Genomic DNA, 22,103 nt, shown 5'->3' on the forward strand with positions numbered 1-22,103 from the left:
TGAGAGTTCTAGCTGGTGGAAGAGTGGAGAAATGATCTACTTATGTGTAGTCAGCACTTTCCGGTGAGCAGTCAGAGAAAACTGCAGCAGATAGGAAAGCCCAAACATGCCAGGTATGCATATGCCCTGACTCTAGTGGTTTGAAGGCAGTATCATCTGGTAGCCAAGATTTATACTATATTCCCAAGCTGGATAATTAGCTATTGACAGGTTGCTTTGCTATAGAGTATAGAAAATGAGAGAATGAGACAAATTTTGGTGCCATCAAATATACTCTAGCACACATGTCATTCATTCAGCCATTTCTCTTTCTTTCTCTCTCTCCACATACATTTAAATATATGTATATGTATGTGTCACTCACACACACACACACACACACACACACACACACACACACACATCTAGGTACCTGTTGTTTTCTCCCAACAGAATGTACACTCTTTGAAGTCAGAGACTGTTTCTGTTTTGTTTTTAGATCCCAAGCACCTGACTCTGTAACTTCAAATAAGTCAGAATCATCTCTTGTCTTAATTTCACCCATCTATAAAATAAGGATTGGACTCTGATAATTTCCAAGACCTCTTACGGTTCTCACATTCTTTGAGTCTAGTACATTTTATAGATGGTAAGCAAATATTTCAAACCTAAAATGTACCTACCAAAATTAAAATGCCAATTTCCTACTACTTATAATTGAATTTTTACTGGTTTAAAATTATTTTAGAAAGTAGCAACCATGATTTGGGAAGAGAAGTTGTTCATGGACAAAGAACCTACTGAACCTACTTTTTTTACTACTAGTAAATTCAAGTTTACCACTTCAATGCATCCACTTATGAGTATCATAATTACATAAAAAAATAGAAATGTAGTACAATTCAACTTTTCTTATACAAAAATTAAAGATTACTTAACTATGTAGACATCATGTTCTATAGCCAAAGGAAACTATGTTAATTTGACAGATTTAGCATCTCCAGTTAATCAGTTACAAAGCATTTAACTGCCTAATCTGTACATCTCAGTTAAAATTCTACCCTCTACAGGGTATCCTTTCCTGCTTCCTCTTAGTTCTAGTGCCTTCCCTCTATTGATTATTTCCAATTTAACTTGTAATATAGTTTGTTTGTGCACAGTTATTTGCATTAGATTATTAGCTCCTGGGGGGCAAGAACTATTTTACTTTTCTTTGTATCTGCAGCACCTGAAATGTTGTCTGGTGCATAGTCAGTGCTTTATAAATGTTAACTGGCCTGACTAACAAACACCCCATTAGGTGCCAGAGATGTAAAGACAAGAAAGAAACAGTCCTTTCAAAGGGCTTACAGTTCTATGGGGGAAATTAACTTGCACTACAGGTATACTTAGGAGCACTCCTCTTTACAATGATAAGATTCTTTCTCCCCTCCCCCCAAGAATATCAACCAGGAATAGAGAAACAGACTTCAAAGCATCTGGGAATTCTTTAAGGAATACTTAATCAAACCAGTCCCTCAAGCTCTACCAAGCAAGGGTATTATAAAAACCTAACAAATGAACATGCTTTATTTTAATTTTCTCTGGGCCTGTGGCAAAGGGCAAGAAGGTTCCTACAGCTCTGAGTGAGGCCAGTTACTGAGCTAATTTCACTTTGCGTAAAAAAGCTGACTTTTAGGAGATGATCTGATCTGTGTCATGATGAATTACTTTGACGTCATTTGCCAATCTCTTAGCTACTTTCTATTTCTCCTCCATATTTCTGTCCTAATCTCAAGAGAAGCCTTTTATCCCCCAATCTGGTGTGTATAAAACCTGAATGGGGCCTGTAATTCTTCTGAGACATATTATGGGAATATGTGGGGGGGGAGGGAGGGAGAGAGCTGGCAGGCAGAGAAAAAAAGAGGAAAGGCAACACAAGTGTTTTAGAAAAAGAACAGTAATGATTAGAAATTAATTATATATCTTTGTTTGAATAGAAAATAATAAAAAAAAAACCTTCCAAATCTTTTACAGTAAATGTGTTCTCATATGATCATTTTGTTCATTTATATGTTTCTTTCCTTTCAAAAATACTCTGTTTTAGGGATGCAGCCTCCTATTCTTGGCCCAACTCTGTGTGTAGCAGACACACTGAATTTCCTGACCAGCACTGGTTCTCTCCCGCAAAGACCAAGCAGAAAGATAATAGAATTCAATTTAACTCAACAGACACTTATTAAGTACCTTACTGGCCTAAAATCCATGCTTCATACAACTGTCAGATGACTTTTCCATCTATTCTGTATCTAACATAAACTGATTATTATACATGCTCTGGCCCCATGAGAATGTAAGCTTCTTGCAAACAGGAACTGTTCTTTTTTTGGAAGGTGGAGTAGGGTAGAAATCTCCAAGATTTAGCACAATGCCTGGTACACAGTAAGTTTTTAATAAATGTTTGTTGACAGAATGATTGATGTACAGATCTGATCATGTCACTCCTTGACTTAAAAATTTTTAGTCATTCCTGATGACAAACAACAGGAAGTCCAAATTCCTTAGTTTGCCATTCAAAGCCCTCCATATTTTGACTCCAATTTAGCTCCTCAGGCTCATCTCATACTATTCTCCAACCAAACTGGACAGCTTGTCCCCTATTCTTATGTCCCTGCTTTTCCTGTCTCTGCCTTTGGTCATTCTATATCCTATGTTTGGTTGCCTCTTTGCCAGTTGTCATCTTTCCATGCTTCAAGATTCAGTTCAAATGTTAATTTCTCTATAAAGCTTTTACTGACACCATAAAAAATTTTTTTCTTCTCTTCAACCCCGTTTCTATCTCTTATATGCATTTAATTGTGCTGTGTTACTTCGCAGCTGTTTGGGCAGGCAGTGCATCTTTCTATTAGACTGAAAACTCCGTAACAGGAGGGATATTTATAGTCTTACTCATGCATCCATCCATCCATCCATCTATGCATCCATCCATCCATCCATCCATCCATCCATCCATCCATCCATCCATCCGTCTATTCACTGATTCACTTGTTTGCTTGTCTTTTCCATGACTAGCAGAGAACTATGGATGAAGCAGACACTAAATGCTTTTAGGACTGAACTAAATAAATATGGAGATAAGAAAATTAACTTCTCTTTTAAAATGCTCTAATTCATTAAGTTCATTTGCATTTCTTCCCTACAGAATATTAAAAGGAAATATAAATTCCTATTTTACATTTGGCAAAAGACAAATTGAGTAAGTAACCTAACCCTGACCACACATTAACTCACTGGGAGTAAAAGACCTAGAATTCACAAGCTCCTGGACTCCTATTCCTGTGGTCAGACCACAAACCGTGAAACATATGTGGCATTCCATCTAAAATACATTGAATTTATTCAGTATTTTAAAGTTATCAGAAATCCTTAGGCCATGCAAATTGTATTTAGCCTACCAAGTCTGAACTAGCCATAACCACAGAAATTTCTATTACACTTCCAAATCCTAATATTAATTTCCTTCTTTTGTGTCTGTCCTCCAGTCCTCTCTCACACATCCATCACAGAATCATGTGATTTGAAGGGACCTTGGAGGTCTTGTAGTTTGACCCCATTAATGGTATAGGAATCTCTTCTGTATTATCCCTGCCAGGCAGTTACCCAATCTTTAACTTTTTCCAGCAACGAACTCATGGCTTTTTGATACAGCCCTTCTACTGCTTATAGGCTCTAAGTGTTTGAAAAACCTTCTCTCCTATTGAGTCAAATTCTTCCCTTCTGGCCACCCGCTGAAGCTTCCTCTGCCCTCTGGAGCTATTCAGAAAAGGTTTTCTCCCTCTTCTGTGACAACCTTTAAAATATTTAATGACCCCGTCCAACTCCTCTTTTCTCAAGGAAAATATGCTTAAATTCTTGAAGCTTTTACTCATATAACAAGTTCTCCAGATCTCTTCACACTCTGCCTACTTCTCCAGAGGTCACCTAGTTTCTGGGGACCCCTCAAAAATGACGCTGAGGACTGAGCACAGCATTTCAGAAGTTCTGTTCATCCAGGAGTGTGGACAGTGCTGTTACCTTTGCAGCAAACTTCAAACAACAAGGCTGAAGAAGTCATTGGCTTTTGTGTGTCTTAATCACACTGCAGGCTCATTTCAGGTGAGGTCTAAACTAAAAATGTCAAGGTTTTTGTTTTTCCTTTTAAAAAAAACCCATAAATTGCTGTCATGCATATATCATAAAATAAAAACTCTCCTGTTATTGGTAATAATGACAATAAGAAGTAACATTTATATAGCACTTCAAAGTTCACAAAAGGCTTTACACATATTATTTGATTTAATCATCAGAACAACTAGGCAGCATGGGTCCTATTATTAATCTCACTTTACAGATGATGAAACTGAGGCTGAGAGTGGTTAAGTGATCAGTCCAGCATCATACAGCTAGTCAGTATCTGAGGTAGGATTTTAGCCCACATCATTCTATCCATGTGGTTGCTATAAAAACATTATTTTCTACGGTACAATTGTAATGATAGGATTTGGAGAGGGCACCCTACTCTGGGACACATCTGACAGGGTGAATCATCAAAGATAACCTACAAAAGGCTATAAAAGGTATGATCATTCGTTGGATTCAGGATGTATTAGTCATTTCTGTTCTGTAAAAGAACTGAGAGTTGGATATAATCCTCAGGTCCAAAATAAGAATTCAGTGGGTGTCCAATGGGATCACAGACGTTGACAGAGGTGCAGAAGAGAGTCTACTGCTGGCTTTAGGAAGGAGCTGCTGTAATCTCGGGGCACTAGGAAGTAATAGCATTTGCTATCAAGGCACCTGCTTCTAAGGGGACCAGAGAACTCTAGAATAGAAGGTAAAGTTTCAGAACTTCACCATGAAGGTAGAACCAGAAAGCAAATTTGATTCCAACAGGTGAGACCAAATAAAAATCGTCTCAAGATAAGTGGGACTTTGAGGATCCAGAGCTATCAAGATCTCTAAAGGAGCAAAGGAGACAACTCAGGTATAATCTGAATCCCAGCAATAGAGGGCACCAGACTGGAGAAAGGACCAGTAAGAAGGTTCATGACAGTCCTAAGAATTCCAGTGAATTTGCAAGATGAATTACAGGAAAAGTCTTAGATTCTGATCTTTGTTGTTCAGTTGTTTCAGTTGTGTCTCATTCCTTCATGACCCCACTTGGGGTTGTCTTGTCAAAGACACTGGAGGGATTTGTTATTTCCTCCAGCTCATTCTGCAGAAGAGGAGACATAGGTGAAAAGGTTTAAGTGACTTGCCCAGTATTTGAGGCTAGATTTGAACCCAGGAAGAGGAGTTTTCCAGGCTCCAGGCCTGGGACTTTATCTACTATACCACCTACCTGCTCTAGATTTTGATCTACTCTCTAATCTAGGTTCTTGGTTGAATCTAGAGATGGAATCCTCTCTTGCCTACAATATAGATTAAAAATAAACAAACCTATAAAAAAGTTAAAAAAAATTTTTTATACTAGTTACTTCCTAACACCTCTCCTATGACAGAACTTTCCTTTATAATAAGCAAAAAGTTAAGTAAAACCAACTTACCAGGCAATGACATTTGAGAGTTTGAGTGTAACTCCTCCACTCCAATCCCAATCAGGCATGCTCAGCTAGCATCATCCAGGCCAGTACATGAAAGCTTGGGGTGGGATTGGTTTGGGGTTTGTGAGATGGAGGGCTATTCCTCCCTCTCCCCCACTTAAGAGCATGTGCAATGTTCCCTGCCTGATTTCAAGCTAACATGGGGAGGCTTGATGAACTTTCTTCCTGCCATGAATGACTATATTGCGGAATGATAAAGAATCTTCTAGCTTGAATGTGTATTCAAAAGGTAAATGTAGATAATCTCTTCTTTTTCCTGGGTGTTGTTTGTCCTTGTTCCGGAAAAGGACCAATGATATCAGGAAGGTGATGCCTTGACTTGCAAGTGAATTGGATTTAAGTGAGGCTTCACTCTCTCCTCCAGAGTCATCTGAGTCCAGTGACAAAACATAGATCAGGATGACTGGAGATTGCCTTGGATGCAATGGGAGACCTTGGCCTTTTTCAGTTAAGGACTTTCCTAGGTCTCAGTTTGTCTGAGACAATACCCAGTCAATGATTAAGGCTAGGTAAGAAATGAGGCAAAAAATAAAAAATAAAAAAATAAAGGTCTCTTTTACCTATTCAATTAAAAAAAAATCAAATTGGGAGAGGAAGACCCTCAGGGTTTCTGACTAGAACTTAAACAACTGCCATTTAAATTCACTCTGAGCCATCAAAACCCAAGCAAAAACCAAGCAAAGTTTGGGCTGGCACCTAGTGTTGACCAATCAGGTGAAACCAGAGTGAATTGGGTTTGAGGCATGGTCAAATAGCTCCATCTGAACCCCAACATGACAAATCAGAAGGAAGGTACTAGTTACTATTGTCCCAGTTTAATTTAGCCATTTAATATCAATTAGTCTTTACAAAGGGATATTTACTTTGAATATATAGCAAATACCAAAATACAGATATTTCTTCCAACACAACAGGGATACCAGCTTTGCTCAATTCCACCAAATTCATGTCTCCCTTCTTTCCTTTGCTAGGCCCTGTGCTGATTCTTTAAATGGAATACTTTGCTGCATTAGTTCTTTTAACCCCAAAACACAGATAAAACCATTACAAAGGGATGTTTTGGGAACATAGGGTGTTGCTTGTGAGTTGTGATTTGCTTTATTAGCTTCCAAAGAACCAAGTTTGTAGATGTATCAGTAGATATTGCTACTACATGTCAAATTCTAGGGGTAATGAACCATGAAATTCATGGGATGGAGAAAAAAGAATGAGTTTCCTACCTGAACAAGTATCCAGTTAAACTGGCAAAGATAGAGGTAATGCATGATAGCAGCCAGGGCTGAGCAGCTCTCTTCAGTCAGTTGCCCACTTGCATATGCAGAAGCCAGAAATGCAATCTATAAGACAGAATCAATCAATTAATCAACCAACATTTATTTAGCACCTACTATTTGTCAAGCACTGTTCTAAATGCTGTTAGAAAGAATTATATCTGTTAAAAAGTCAACCTTGGAGGAATGCTTGAGCCCATCTTTCCTCATCTGTCAACTGGATGGTTTATACAAAATGACCTATCTGTTGTCTTTTAGTCAACTATTGCCAAGTTTTTATGATTCCAAAGAAAATCTCATTTTTCTTTAAAAATTCATATATTTTATAATTCCATTCCAATAATGCTAATGAATTGTCTTGCATGCTTCCACAAAAAAGTTAGAAAATCGTATTATATAGTGTGTCCTGTGCTCCCAGGAGGAAAATCCTCTAAGGGAACCTTTTGTCATTATTATTGACAAAAAAAATGAGATGCACTCAACTTAGAAATATTATTTATTCAGAAATATCAAAATTCTTTACTTATAAAATGGGGCTGAAATAACAAAGTTCTGTTTAAATCAAAGACAAGTCTTTGGCCTGTTGTATGTACATTTTCACACCCTTTACTCTGTTTTGTTAGGAGCAGCTTATATTATAAAATGAAGTTCCAACCAATTAGAGTTTCATAAATCCTGATGATTATGCTTGACTAAAAAAAATCTTTGTGAGTGTATTTCATTTGTAAAGAAACTGTTAAAAAACATCATCAGTAAGTTCTTGCGTATATGTTTCTGCTTTCTATTTTATATTTATTTATTATCACCACGGAACATTTTAGCCTTAACGACGTGAGGAAAAAATGTTTTTCACACACAAATATGTATGCATGTATATATGTGTGTATGTATTTTTATGTGTGTATAAAAGAATTTCTGATTCGATCTTAAAAAATTAATTTTCATGTAACATTCTGAAAATGCTCAAATCTAACTGTATCATTAATATAAGAAAGGCTAGACTAAGATATCTCTCACCAAGTGTTTCAGAGTATCTTCTGTGTGTGTAGAGCACTCACTGTACTAGCTCAAGATGAAGCACTGATTCAAGTACTGAGTTTTAGCCCTGTTTTTTCTCAGCATTAAATATGTTCCTGTGCATGTGCATTATGTAGGGGTTACCTATAAACAAAGAGACAAACAGTAACACTTGAAACATAAGCCAGAATTTTATGACTGATTATGTCCTAACAGATCCGTCAAATATCAATCAAATAGTTTCACTGAAAAAAAAATCCACAGATTTAAATACTGACTTTCTAAAAAGCTACAGATACTTTCTGGAAAAAAAATGTTAATGCTCAGTATAGATTACTTTTGTAAACCATGGGGAAAGGACTACATTTTTGATAAGAGTCTGTGGCCACGAATCTTAGCTGGCATTCATCATGGAGGCAAACCACCTCATTAGGGACCAATCAGAGGACTTCTCTATGACCAAGGGGAAGGGCACAATCTGCCTCCATGGGAAGAAGCCTGTACTTCTCAGCAAGGTTTGTACATTATAATTACAATTTGATTGGGGAACTTATTTCATTGATCATTCTAACTGAGGGATCATTCTATTGTCCCTGAGGTCACCTCACTGACTGGTGAGTGAGTCCATGCTTGGAGTCCACATCTGGAGGAAGCCCATTAATGGTGGGCCTCTTCTCTATTTCAGCTCCTCTCCTTTTCTTTCTCTGTACTATTCACTTGGCAATGTTATCAACTTCTCTTCACTCAATTACCATCTCTATAATGATGATTCTCTTTTCCATTTGTAACCTCTCTCCTGACATTCAGTCTCACATCTGTTACTGCTTATAGTACATCTCAAATTGGAATTCTCATACATATCTTAACTTCAACAAGTACAAAACTGAACTCATCTTTTGCCCAAAACCCTGCCCTCTTCTCCCAGGATCCCAGTTGAGGTGTTATCCTTGATTTCTCCTTCTCTCTCACATGATCCCCAAACCCATATCCAATCTGCTGCTAACTCCTGTTGATTATACCTTCTCAGTCTTTCTCATATATACCTCCTTCTCTCTTCTGACACTGCCAGCAGCCTGTTGTAAACAATCACCCATTGCCTCACATTTGGACTACTGCAATACCCTTCTAGTTAACATCCCTGCCTCAAGCCTTTCCCCACTCCAATCCACTCTGCACTCAGCTGGCAAATGGATCTTCTTAAATACAGGTCTGACCATGCCATTCCCTATAGTCAAAGTGGATCCTTATTACTTCCAGGACCAAATACAAAAATCTGTTTTGCTTTTAAAGCCCTTCATAATCTCCCCTCCCCACATCTTGTCTTTTTGTACCTTACTTCCCTCCATCTAAACCATGATCCATGGATGATGCTCTTTGCTGTTCTACATACAAGACATTTCATCTTCTGCTTCCTTACATTTTCACTGACTATCTTCCAAACATGGAATGCTCTCCCTTCTCATCTCCACCTCCTGGCTTCCCTGGCTTCCTTCAAGTCTCATCTAAAATTCCACCTTCTGCAAGAAGCCATTGCCAGTCCAGTTTAATGTCAATGCCTTCCCTCTGAGTTTATCTCCAGTTTATTGTGTGCATATCTTGTTTGTACCTAATTCTCCGATTCTATCTTCCTCATTAGATTATATTTTCCTTGAGAGCTGATACTGTTTTTGCATTTTTTTTTTTTTTGGTATCCACAACAATTAGAATCATGCCTAGCACAGTTTTTGTCGTTGTTGTATAGTCCTTTGAGTCATATCTGGCTCTATGTGACCTCATTTGGGGTCTTCTTGGCACATATATCTGAGTGGTTTGCCATTTCCTTCTCCAGCTCATTTTACAGATGAGGAAACTAAGGCAAACAGGGTTACACATATATTAGGTGTGTGAGGCCAGATTTGAACTCAGGAAGATAAGTCTTCCTGACTCCAGGCCCAGCACTCTGTCCACTGTGCCACCAAGCTGTCCTGCCTAGGACGGAGTAGGTGCTTAATAATTGTTTGTTGACTTGACTTGGGTTTAACACTTAGTAGTTATGTGAACCTTGGCAAATCACTTAGCTTTTCAGAATCAGTTTCCTCATCTATAAAATGGGAATTAATAATAGCACCTATCTCAAAGATTTGTTGTTATTACATGAGGTAATATATGTTAAATGCTTTGTAAACCTCAAAACTCTATAGAAATCTTTGCTTTTATTATTATATCAATATAATCTTTTTTTGAGAGTTGACTGAATAAAAGGATAATAATGATGATTTTTTTTAACTGATCAGCTGAACCTGTCATTAACAAGAGTCTTAGTACTCTGAAGTGGACATCATACTAAAATTTTTTCTAAGATCAATATGTTGAAAACTGTAGGCAATTAATAAATGTTGGATGGGGGGAAGAATGAAAAGAATGATGAGAGAAAAAGAGGAAAAAATGAATAATTGTCTAATTGTAATACTTTTCTCATACTTTGTCCTAACTTTTAAAAAAATTAATTTAATAATTTCCCCAAGACATACCTAACTTTTTTTCTTGTCTAACCTTGACTACTGGCCTTCCAAAACTACCTCATAGTTATGCTGGGTTCACCTTGCCATGACGTGAATTTCTGCTTCCTACATACAAAACTCTTCGCATTATGGTATTTCTTAAACTATTGAGTTTTTTCTTCTCTTCTCATTTCATACACATTTCTAACCTGTGTGCTACATTGGAGTTTCTACGAAGCAAACTATCTGCCAGTGACTGTCGTGAAAGAGCCAGTTATACATTATATGCGACCCCTTGTGAATGCCAGCTCCTGGTCTGCACAGGCTCCAATGATCACTATTTGAAGCTGCCTGGGGAAAAGTGTAGTCAGAAAACCAAGTGATGTTTTTAACAGGTTTGAAATGGTTGCATGTAGAACAAGGATTTCCTCAGGCCATCCTTGTTCCTGTTGCCCCAAAAAGCACATAGCCTAAGGTTCTTTCATGAACTAAGTAGAACTGTCAGAACCAAAGTCCTGATCCGTGTTTTCTCATTACTTTTCACAATTAAAATTCACTCATCCTGGACCAGATTAATCATTACCTTTTGCTCAGAGCTACGCTCGTAGGGAGAAAAGAAGAAAATAATCTAGGCAGTCTGTCAGAAAACTCTGTTTGTTTAGTATGCCATCTGAAGTAAGCCATTCAGTCAAAAGTTAACAGGTAACAAGAACAATAACTCAAGGCCAGTTGGTCCATTTCATGTTCCTCCAGGTTGATGTTAGTAAGGTGGAGGGGCTGAATTGGCTCTACTCCTACCAGATAAGGACCTTGGAAAGCAGCATGTTTTTAACTTACCCCTGTGGAGAGGGAAATTTACCCAACCAAATTCTATAGGTCAGAAGGGCCTTTTCTTTATTATACATCCCTCTTATGGGGCAAATAAACACTTTATGTACAGTTGCATTATGCAGTCTGAAGCCAACAAGTACCAATTTATTTTACTCTCTAAATTAAACAAGATCCCTCCAAATGGACAGCTTGTGCTCAGATTCCTACACTGAAAGTGAAGAGTTGTTAATACTTGTGTGAGGTATCCTAGAACAGATACATTGATTTTTTTCAAATAATTGTGGGCAACGTTTCTGTCTGTGATAATGGTCCCAAGTCCAGTGCAGCTTATTTGTTGAATGCTCAAGGATATGTATGTATTTGTAACATAGGATCTGCCTTCTTTTTAGTTTGCACAAGCTAGAGTTTTGGATGTGACTTCAAGACAATGGATGGCACACTGCTATACATTTGGTAGGTGTTAAGGGTCATAGTCTGCAGCTATGTACTGTGTAATTTCTACTCTTTCCTTGGGTAATCTGAATTATAAATAAGACCAGGCTCCTTAAGGATAATCCATCTCCTATTTCTAGTGGCTGATGATCTGGTCCTGAATTACCATCATACTACCTCTCTAATTCTATAAAAAAAAAAAAAATCAAAATGATTCAGCAATTGGGATGATACGTCTTGATTAACATATTATTTGTTGAATTTATAACATGAGTTATTGCCCATGATGGGCCTTCAGATTCCATTCCTGGATCTTCAACCACTATCTATCTATGGACTTGTTCCCTTGTTGCCTTCAAAAATGCTAAAGGCTCCCCATCCTTAAACAAACAAAAAAGCTTCTGTTAGACTCCATTTTCTCAAGCTATTGTCCTATATCTCTTCATTCTCAACTGAACTCCTAGGAAAAGCTGTCTATATTCAATTTCTTTGACTTTCTTTCCTCTTACTCCTCAATTTGCAATTTGACTTTCAACCTGTTTACTTAACTGAAACTGCTCTCTACAAAGTTACCAGTCATAAGTTACTTACTCACTGTAGCTGACTGTCTTCTTTTCAGTCTATATTCTCTGCCTTTCTCCCACATTTGACACTACTGACTACCTCGCTTAAAAGACTCTTTTCTCTTTGGGTTTCTGTAACTATTCAAGCCTAGTTCTTCTCTTCACTGTCTGACATTGTTTCGTTTTGTTTTGCTTTTTTCATTTCCTTTCCTGGCTCACTATCCATATCATGGGTCCTAACTGGATATCAAGGCTTGATCTTAGGTCCTCTTCTCTTTTTTCTCCCTATACTGTCTCTCAAGCACATCATTGGCTCTTGTCCTCTGCAAATGACTCAGAGATCTCTATATTCAGCTCCAGTCTATCCTCGGAGCCTCAGTTTCACAACACCAATTGCCTATTTGCTGTTTCAAAGAGGATATTCCAAGGACATCATAAAGTTGACTTGTCCGAAGTCTTGGTATCTTTCCCTTAAGCCCTGTCTTCTTCCAAACATCCCTATTTGTGTGGAAGGCATCTCCATTCTTCTAGTTTCCCAGGTTCATAACCTCAGCATTACCCTTGACTCCTCACTCTCATGCACCCTATATATCTAGTCCATGGGCCCAATTTTGTCATTGCTACCTTCATCACATCTCTTGGATCTGATGTATTCTCTCTATTCACAAAGTTACCACTTTAATTCAGGCCTGGATCACCTCTCTCCTAAATTACTGTAACAACCTCCAAACTGGATCTCTCTCCTCATTTTATTATTTCCTCCACATAGCTAATAGTAATTCAGATCTATCTAAACACAGATCTGACCTTCCACTTCCATATTTAATAAACTCCAGTGGCTCCCTATTACCTCTAAGATAAAATATGAATTCCTTAGTTTAGTTTCTAAAGCCCTTCTCCTGGCTGTAACTGATCTTCCCATTCTCTCTGGGGATTATTTCCCTTCCCCATAGTGCACGAAGCCACCAAACAGTGCTTATTTCGTTTACTCCACTCCCCATCTTTATGTCTTTCTACTACTTGTCTTGGATGTGTGGAATGCGCTCCTCGCTGCTGCCTCAACGTGCAGATCAAATACCATCTTCTACGTGAAACCTTTTCAGGTACCCCCAACTGTTAGTGCTCTTTTTCCTAAACTATTTTTATGAACTTCTTCGTATTTACACTCTGTTTTCAACATGTATTTTCTTACATACCTACTTATATATGTACTTATCCAATAGAATGTAACCTCCTTGCAAGTAGGAATTATTTTAGTCTTTGTATCTGTATCCTCTGCATAGTACCTGGGACGTAATCGCTGTTGTTCAATTGTTTTCAGTCATGTCTGATTCTTCACGACCCCATCTGGGCTTTCTTGGCAAAGATACTGGAGTGGTTTGCCATTTCCTTCCCCAGCTCATTTTACAGATGAGGAACCTGAGGCAAACTGGATTAAGTTGCCTACAGTCAGAAAGCTAGCAATTGTCTGAGGTCAGATTTGAACTCAGGAAAATAAGTCTTCCCAACTTCAGGCCCGGCACTCTGTCCTCTATGTCATCTTGCTGCCCAAACATAATAGAATCTTTAATAAACTCTTGTTTATTAACTAACTGACAGAAGGCTCATTAGCTTTCATAAACTAAGATACAATAATTCCTATTCTACAATTCTAGACCTCAAAGTATCAGCTATACTAGAAATGACCATAATCACAGATGCAACCGTTCCCACAATAGCTTGGCTATGACTTTGTAAAAATCTAAGAATGATATTTTTCAACAGATGTTGTCATACTGAGCTCTTAATCAATATGTCATGTGGAATGAAAAGTTTTCAAAATATAGAGACAGAACAGGAAATCAAAACTATATGGGAACACAGTAAAGCACTTGACATCACTGTGGTCCTGTCTGATACTGTGATTATCCCAACATGCTCTCAGTGAGCCTGTATAAGAGAAGCTTACATCTCAATACTCTTACTTAATTACAAAAAGCAGTCATTTTGCCCTCCCATACAATTATCTGAACAGTAAACATAAAAGATAATAGCAGAAAAGCAACTTGTCCCAGAACCATTTCTATCTTAACTCCATCTAATAAGATGAAAAGAATGAGAGAACAATAAGAACTTGTAATGTTAATGAGATTTATATTAATGGAAGATCTTCCCTCCAATTAACAGGCCTCAGGTGGAGCCCACTGGGGGAAGCTTGATCGGAAGAGGCTTGTTGTGCAGGAAGGCCCATACCTTCTGTTAATTAATGAGGCACTGGGTCAGAGGGTCTTGCCCTCTGGCTCTGAAAAGTGTATATATATATACTCTGGGGTGAGGGTTTTCTTTGAGGGGCTTCTTTGGAAGTAGGTTGGTGGGCCAGATGAGAGTCTGGGTAGTTATGCCCCATCCCCGAAACCCAGATGTTGGTGCTTCTCTCTCTTGTGTGTGTGTGTGTGTGTGTGTGTGTGTGTGTATACGTACATATATGTAATGGTTGGATCTGTCTGTTGATCTTTGACGCATGGATTATTTATGGTGAGACAGTTAGAAGCCCTGTCTCTTGGTCTTTATTTCTCTGCTTGTATTTTCCCTATAGGTATATGTGATTAAAGAAGATTATTGACCCCTCAAAAGTTGCTCTCCTTATAGAAAAACAGATCTAAGAACCTGTGCTAGTGGGCTATCCTGGATGTGTCAGGGGGCTTCTTGGAAACACAACAATAATAGATAAATATTATCTGTGGGAATAGTAGGATCAGTTTATTTTTTGAAAGTTTATTCAAAAGGAAAGAATATTTTCTTTTATGGACTTAGCATTTCAAAGCCAAAATTCTTGTTTCCCTGATGACAGAGAGGAGGAATTCTATGAAAGCAGAATAAATGCCTCCCCATCTGGAGGGGGAATTTCTTTGTAGGGACCAAGGGCAATGAACCTTGTCTTCGCACTCCTACTATGGAAAAAAATAAGGCCATTATTTAGAAAACTCAAAGGAAAGTTGGCTTGTTCTCCTGAATTTTTCCTTCAATTTTCCACTTTATTTTGGTAATGGAGACATGACCAAAAGTTTGCATTTGATCAACATAAGGCTGACTATGAGTTCTACTGCACTTATACAATGGAATGACCATTTATCAAGCCTACTCACTTTTGAATTATATGTTATTGTTGTTTAATCATTTCAGTCATGCCTGACTCTCTGTGACCTAATTTTGAGGTTTCCTGGCAAAGATACTGAAGTGGTTTGCCATTTCCTTCTCCAGCTCATTAACAAATGAGGAAACTGAGTTAAGCCTTGCCTAGGGTCACGAGGCTAGCAAATGTCTGAGACCTCATTTGAACTTAGGTCTTCCTGCTGCTCTACTCACTGCACGACCTCGATGCCCATTTGAATTAGATGACTAGTCACAAATTTACTCTAAAAATGGTAAAATGTATTTTTTAGATTCCTAAGTGATCCTCAGCTCAAAAAAACCTAAGTTTCCACTTCCAGCATTCCTTGTGTACTGAAAATAAGCACGAATTGAAGTTGAAAGGAAAACTTTTTCAGTGAACAGAACAAGAAAGAAAGAAGACTTGATAAAGGTCTGTGTGTACCCATAACTGAAGTGTTAATTAACTCAAAGGTGATCATCCAGCCCCACTGTGCACGACTTCACAGGTTTTTCCTTTGCTCTCTGAGGCAATATGATCGTCAATGTGCTCTTTTGATATAAAGGGCTATTAAAAATTTATAATACATCAAGAAAACTATTTTTTTTTTATATTTTACTTCAGATGTTTATTTCTTGGCCCTAAGTTATGGAGGTAGTTTTGTCCTGTGTATTCTTTCCTATATTTCTTACTACAATGTCATATTTCTACCTATTGTAATAGGAGCTAGCATTTATATTGTACCTTAAGATTTTCAAAATGCCTCATAATTATTATCTCATTTTGTTCTCACAACAACCTTAGGAGGTAGGTACTATTATTATTATCCCCATTTTTTTCACAGATGAGGAAACTGGGGCAGACAGAGGTTAAGTGACTTGCCCAAGGTCCCTTAGGTACAAAGTATCTGGGGTTGGATTTAGCTCAGGAATTCCTGACTTTGAGTCTAGCTCTCTATCCACTATTATTGTCACTGAACCCAATGCAGAGTCAATGGAGAAAATAACACCAAACATTGCACAATTCCTTTTACAATGTTTTATAAAGTACAAAAATGCAGAAGCTGATCTATAAAAATATCAAAAATGAAAAAAATATCCTGTTTGATGGAAAAGCTCTTTCTCCTCTGAATCACCTCCTGACTATTTTAACAGAAATACCTCTTGGAACACAATATATGATCCTAAAGCAGTTTATATGACTCATACATTTTGTGTGTATGTGTGTGTGTGTGTGTGTGTGGTTGGTTTTATGAGTCCATTTAGGCCTGTTCCAAAAAATGTGTTTTGTTAGGGTTGATGTTGAATGACAATGTACATTTTTTAAATGATCCAGAAAGGATATTTTATATACGCTTTGATGGATATTTTATATGTACACATATGTATACATCTAGATAGATAACTGTATTTCTATATAATTACTTTCCTTTACAATACTAGGCATTTTAAAATATCATTCTGAGAAAAGATCCATAGGCTTCACCAGACCACACAAAGGGCCTATGTTACAAAAAGAATAAGAACCCCTGTTCCACAGAGAAGGATGTCTCTGAGTCTACAGATTTCACTCTAACCATCTGTGCTATATGAATACCAGTGTCCCCAGATCATTTCATGAGATAGGGAAGGAAAAAAACGTTTTCCCAGCTTTCCTTTTATATACAGAAAACACTATCACTGATGCAGGCTAGCAATACTTCCTTAGCTTACCTGCTTCTAAAGGATTCTAACAGGAGGCAAGGTCTTATTCCTTCTCTTCATTCTCCAACTTATCCTTTGGGATATCTGAGCATTATAGTTGGTTGAAGGGATGGAGGAGAAAGAAAAGGTGGTGAGGAGGAGCGGGAAAGGGTGCAAGGGATGGAAACGAAGGAATCTGGCTCATTCCAAAGCCCTGGACTTGAGTCTGAGAAACATTTTATCTCAACATTTTCAGAAGAGTAGTAAATAGTAACAAAGAGTTCCCTAAGTTGTTTCATGGTCTGAATGTTTGGTTTAATTCAATTCTAACAAGTACAAAAGGTAATTAGATGGATCAGTGGATAAAACACTGCGTCTGAAGTCAAGAAGACCTAAGTTCAAACCCAGCCTCAGACACTTAATAGCTGCATGATCCTGAACAAGGCACTCAACCTATATTTGCCCTGACCCACTGGCGGAGGAAATGGTAAACCATTCCAGGAGTTTTGTTTTTTTTTATTAATTTTATTTCTTTTCAGTGTTCTACAATAACTATCATATAACTTGGATTATTATTTCTCCTCCCTACCCCCTACCTCCCCTCTCCCTCCCCAGGATGGCATACAATTTTGTATAGTTTCTACACATACATTCCTATTAAATACATTTTCACTACAGTCATGCTGTGTTGAAGAATTAAAATGAGTGGGAGAAATCATCTAACAAACCAAAACACAATACACACACATACACAAAAAAATGATCTGCTACATTTTGCGAATGAATTCCATAGTTCTTTCTCTGGATATGGGAGGCATTTTGCCTTAGAAGACCACTGGGAATTTTTTTTAAGTCCTTGCATTGCAATGAAGTTCCAAGTCTACCAGAAAAAATTCTCTCCCACTGTGGTCGTTGCTATGCACAAAGTTCTGGTTCTGCTCCTTTCACTCAGCATCAGATCATATAAGTCTCGCCAGGCCTCTCTGAAGTCTTCCTGTTCATCATTTCTTATAGCACAGAAGTATTGCATTACATTCATATACCATAATTTATTCAGCCATTCCCCAATTCATGGACATCCCCTTGGATTTCCAGTTTCTGGCCACCACAAAGAGAGCTGTTATAAATATTTTTGTTCATATGGGACCCTTTCCCATTTTTATGATCTCTTGGCGATATAATCCATTCCAGGAGTATTACCAAGAAAACTCCATGGACAGTATGGTCCATGGGATCATGAAGTATCAGGCACAACTGAATGACAAGACAATGAGAACAGCATACAGCTAGAGTAAGTACTGAAATAACAGCAAGTTGGTAAAATTGATGTCCAATTTGTACACACAGGTTGTCTCAAAAGTTATCCTGAAGGCCTTAAGTGACTTAGGACTTTGGGGATACCACGTAGGGTGCAATGTTTTAATGTGTTTAAGACAGATGAGCAGGCAAGCACAGGTGGCTAAAAACACCACCAGTCAGAGCTGCAAAGCCTCAGGACTTTTCAGGGATCCAGAGTTGGAAACCCTATCATCTCTGATGCAAAGAGCAAGTCCAAGCAGATAGGTAAAATATGACCTAATTCAGTAATGAGGTGTTATCTTCATAATAAATATCTGTGAATTTCATCATGCAAAGCTAAACTCAAAGATATTTCTGATAAGGTGATTTTTTACTTTGTCAAAGAAATAATGAAAGTCAGACTAGATGAGTCTAGTTCTGGGTGGGGAAGAACTTCAACCAGCTGTGGAACATCTGGAGACGATGCTACAATGATGAGACTCAAAACATCATATGGGGATTGATTAAAGAAACTGGAGGTTAGTTTAGAGGAGATTGAGGCATAGAAACATGAAAGTCATCTTCAAGTATTTTAAGTAGGATAACAGCAGACATTTATGTTGGGCCTTAAGGTTTGCAAAGTGTTTTATGTACAACATCTCATCTGACCTTTACAGTAAACATGTGAGACAAAAACAACAGGATTTTATTATTTCCCAACTTTATAGATGTGCCAAGGTCAGCTAACCTACCACATTTCATGTTATAATATCTGGTTTGTGGCTGCTATGACTCGGCAAATAATACTGCAATTTAGAATTTTTGCCACTGCAAGTACTTTCCTTCCTTTGTGAATGGAAATGAATTGCCATGGTTTGCTAGAAAATGCAGATATGAACACACACACACACACCTCAGAGATGGAACATATGCCAATATGTTCAAAATATTGAATGAAAGGTCTGAAATCATTGTTAGCCTGTTTGATTTCCCTATAACATGTTGTAGTCTGAAGACCAACTCAGGAGAATTGTATTAAATCAGAAATTTTGGCCACGAACAAATGTTGGTACCTTTGTTTTTTGTTTTGCCAGGCAGCGCTGTGCAAGTACATGACTAGTGTTTTAGAGGAGTGGGCTAGGAGTTCTGGCACAGTTTTTCAAAGCCCCTTCAAGGTCATTAGACCAAGCCATGAGAATATTATCTAAAGCCAACCATAGGGATAAATCAGTCTCTATCTTTTCCATATCCTTCTCTCTTTCCTTTGCTCTCTCAACCAATTATGTGGCTCAATGATAACAAAGAGAAGACATGGGAGATAACACAAAGCACTTCATTTCTCCACCAATCACTACCCTAGAGCCCCTGGGAAGCAAGGGAAAATGGGAAAACATCAATGAAACTGACCAGAGATAGGTCCTTCACTGCATAAAAAGGGAACGCTGGGAAGCTGTCTTTACTGCTAAGCTGTTCCTCCTCCATGCAAGCTGAACTGACACTATAGATGAGTAATGAAATCTCTCCTTGAAACACAAACCCTTAAACTCTCCTCCCTTGTCCCCAGTTCTCCTGTGCTGTAAGAATAACCTTCAATGAATTACGTTTGGAAATATAAGTTTTGTATTTTTGCTCTCTTTCCTTTTCAAAAAGCAATTGTCTGCCACCAAGGTTCTAAGGTGTCTTCTGAATTTCAGAGAACATAGGAATTCAGGGATTCTGTCCACAGGGAATGAGGACAATTGCCCAAGGGCACTTTGTCTGATCACTGGCATTTCTCCTGGTTTTCATCTGACCACTTCCACAGCTCAAGAAGTACCTGATTAGTGGAATTCCAGAAGTTCAATGTCTCATGGGAAGAGAAACATGAGATCTACCAACCCCACAAAACTGTTTCATAGGGGTTTAACTCCTAGAAAGTTACAGATGCTCATGCATGGGTAGATATCCTGTACTTCTTGATAACACCTACTGTTTCTCAAACAAAGCCTCAGCAGGATGCTGGGACACCACTTTTCAAGACCCCAAATTGTCATCCATCTAGAATCTTTGTTAAATACACTAAGTGCAATCATTTATGTCCTGGGTAGAATTCCCAGCAACCTTCTTCTCACCCCTGGCAGACTGTTCCTTCCTTTTTCTATAAAAATGAGGGGTACACTTACACTGCTTCCCTGCATGCTGTCAGAACCGGAAACATATCTTTTCTTACTATCACGTGTAAATTCATTCATCCATTTACATATATATGTATGTAAATCACTGTGTTTAGATGGACACATCAATGACTTAATACAAATCCACTTAAGTAATTAATTTATTTCTTATCTACTGCAGGAATCTCTCCTACAATATCCCAGACAGGGGTAACCTAATAGCCTCTGTTTGGTATCTGTCTCACAAAGCATTTGACTCCTTTCCCAAAAAACTTCAATTACTGGAACATTCTTCCTTAGATTAGCATGAAATCTGCTTCCCTAGACTCTAGCTCTTTGCTCCTATTTTTGCCCTCTGCAGCTACTATCCAAGTATTTGTAAATATTGTAAATATTCACCAAGTACCCCACCAAGTTTTATGACTTGGATTCCAGGCATGGAGGGAGTTCACTTTGTCAATGTCCCTCTTCCAAGGTGATTGTGAGACCTGAAAACAAAATTCTACAAATGATCCTGGGTTTATTAAATTTCTCAGATACCACTCAAAAAGAAGTTGATTTGGGCAGCATAACTATATTAAAACTATAAAATCAGTGGGGTTTTTTTAAACTGAACATGTTATGCAAAAAAAAAATTAAATGAAAATTGAGGGAGGTTAAATTTATGAAAGGGAGGTTAAATTTATAAATTTATGAGATTAAACAATGCTACTGTTTTCTAAGAAACGTACAAAAATTGCAGCTCATCTATAATTTAGCAGATATGCATAATCTATAAGTCAACATCTAAACCCCTAAAGTTACATAAAACAGCTAATGTTAAAGATGTTCCTCACCAGCCCAATCACCTTTTTTTACTCATTGCCTCAACCAAGAGTGTCTCAGGGAAATCTCAGAGGCAGCTTACCTAGAGCTTGTGTCTAGGTCCCCAGAGCTATATGCACATATTGGTTACAGGACAGTCTTTGTTACATCTCACAGAAAATACTGAAAACACATAAGGGAATAATGAATGGTCAAAAATAAATGATCATATTCTCCCTCTCTGGCTAGTTCCACCTTTCCTAGAGTCCTAATGATTGCTAGACTCAGCATTGCACCATAGCTTGGGACTCCCTCAGAAGTAAATACACTTGGGTTGCTAATAAGACAAGCCCACTGACATTCCAATGAGCCCCACTTTAGCTCAGAGATCAAACTTCGAGACATTAAAAAGGGGGTTTGGACTCCCTCCAGAGTTGAAATGAACTAGGTTTAATAAGAAGCAACCTCCTTCCCAGTGGACCTTACTGTTTGAATAACTCATGGTAATAATAAAGAAGAGTAGGTCTTTTTCTTTTATGATCTGGCTTTAGTTCTTTGCTGGAAGAACTACATCATCTCCCTCCAGAACAAGAGTTCTTAACTTTCTTTTGGTCACAGGCCCTTTTGGCAATCTGGTGAATGCTATGAATGCCTTTTTTAGAATATTATTTTTAAGTAATCAGAGAAAAAGTCTAAATTTCAGTTAGAGGTTAGAACATCTCCTTCTATGTTTCGAAGGCTGCATTGTGGGATCACATTCCCCATGAAACTCTTCTTTCTTTATTTAGCAAAGTAGGTTTCAAGAACTCTTGCCTTTTGTTTGCATAGTTCTCCTTTTTACAAACTAGCACAAAGAGCTGGC

The 22,103-nt window shown here is 37.9% G+C and overlaps 1 protein-coding gene across 2 annotated transcripts in view; it reads right to left on the minus strand.

Annotated features, from left to right (window-relative positions):
- Positions 1 to 22,103, minus strand: part of ADGRV1 (adhesion G protein-coupled receptor V1) — a 751,592-nt gene that overhangs the window by 301,181 nt on the left and 428,308 nt on the right. For both annotated transcript variants that reach the window (XM_072606175.1, XM_072606174.1), the window contains one exon: positions 6,821 to 6,937. In XM_072606175.1, the coding sequence (XP_072462276.1) occupies positions 6,821 to 6,937 (117 nt within the window). The remainder of the gene's footprint in view (positions 1 to 6,820; positions 6,938 to 22,103) is intronic.

The sequence above is a fragment of the Notamacropus eugenii genome, chromosome 4 (genome assembly GCF_028372415.1).
Source record: "Notamacropus eugenii isolate mMacEug1 chromosome 4, mMacEug1.pri_v2, whole genome shotgun sequence".
In the NCBI taxonomy this organism is placed as follows: domain Eukaryota; kingdom Metazoa; phylum Chordata; class Mammalia; order Diprotodontia; family Macropodidae; genus Notamacropus; species Notamacropus eugenii.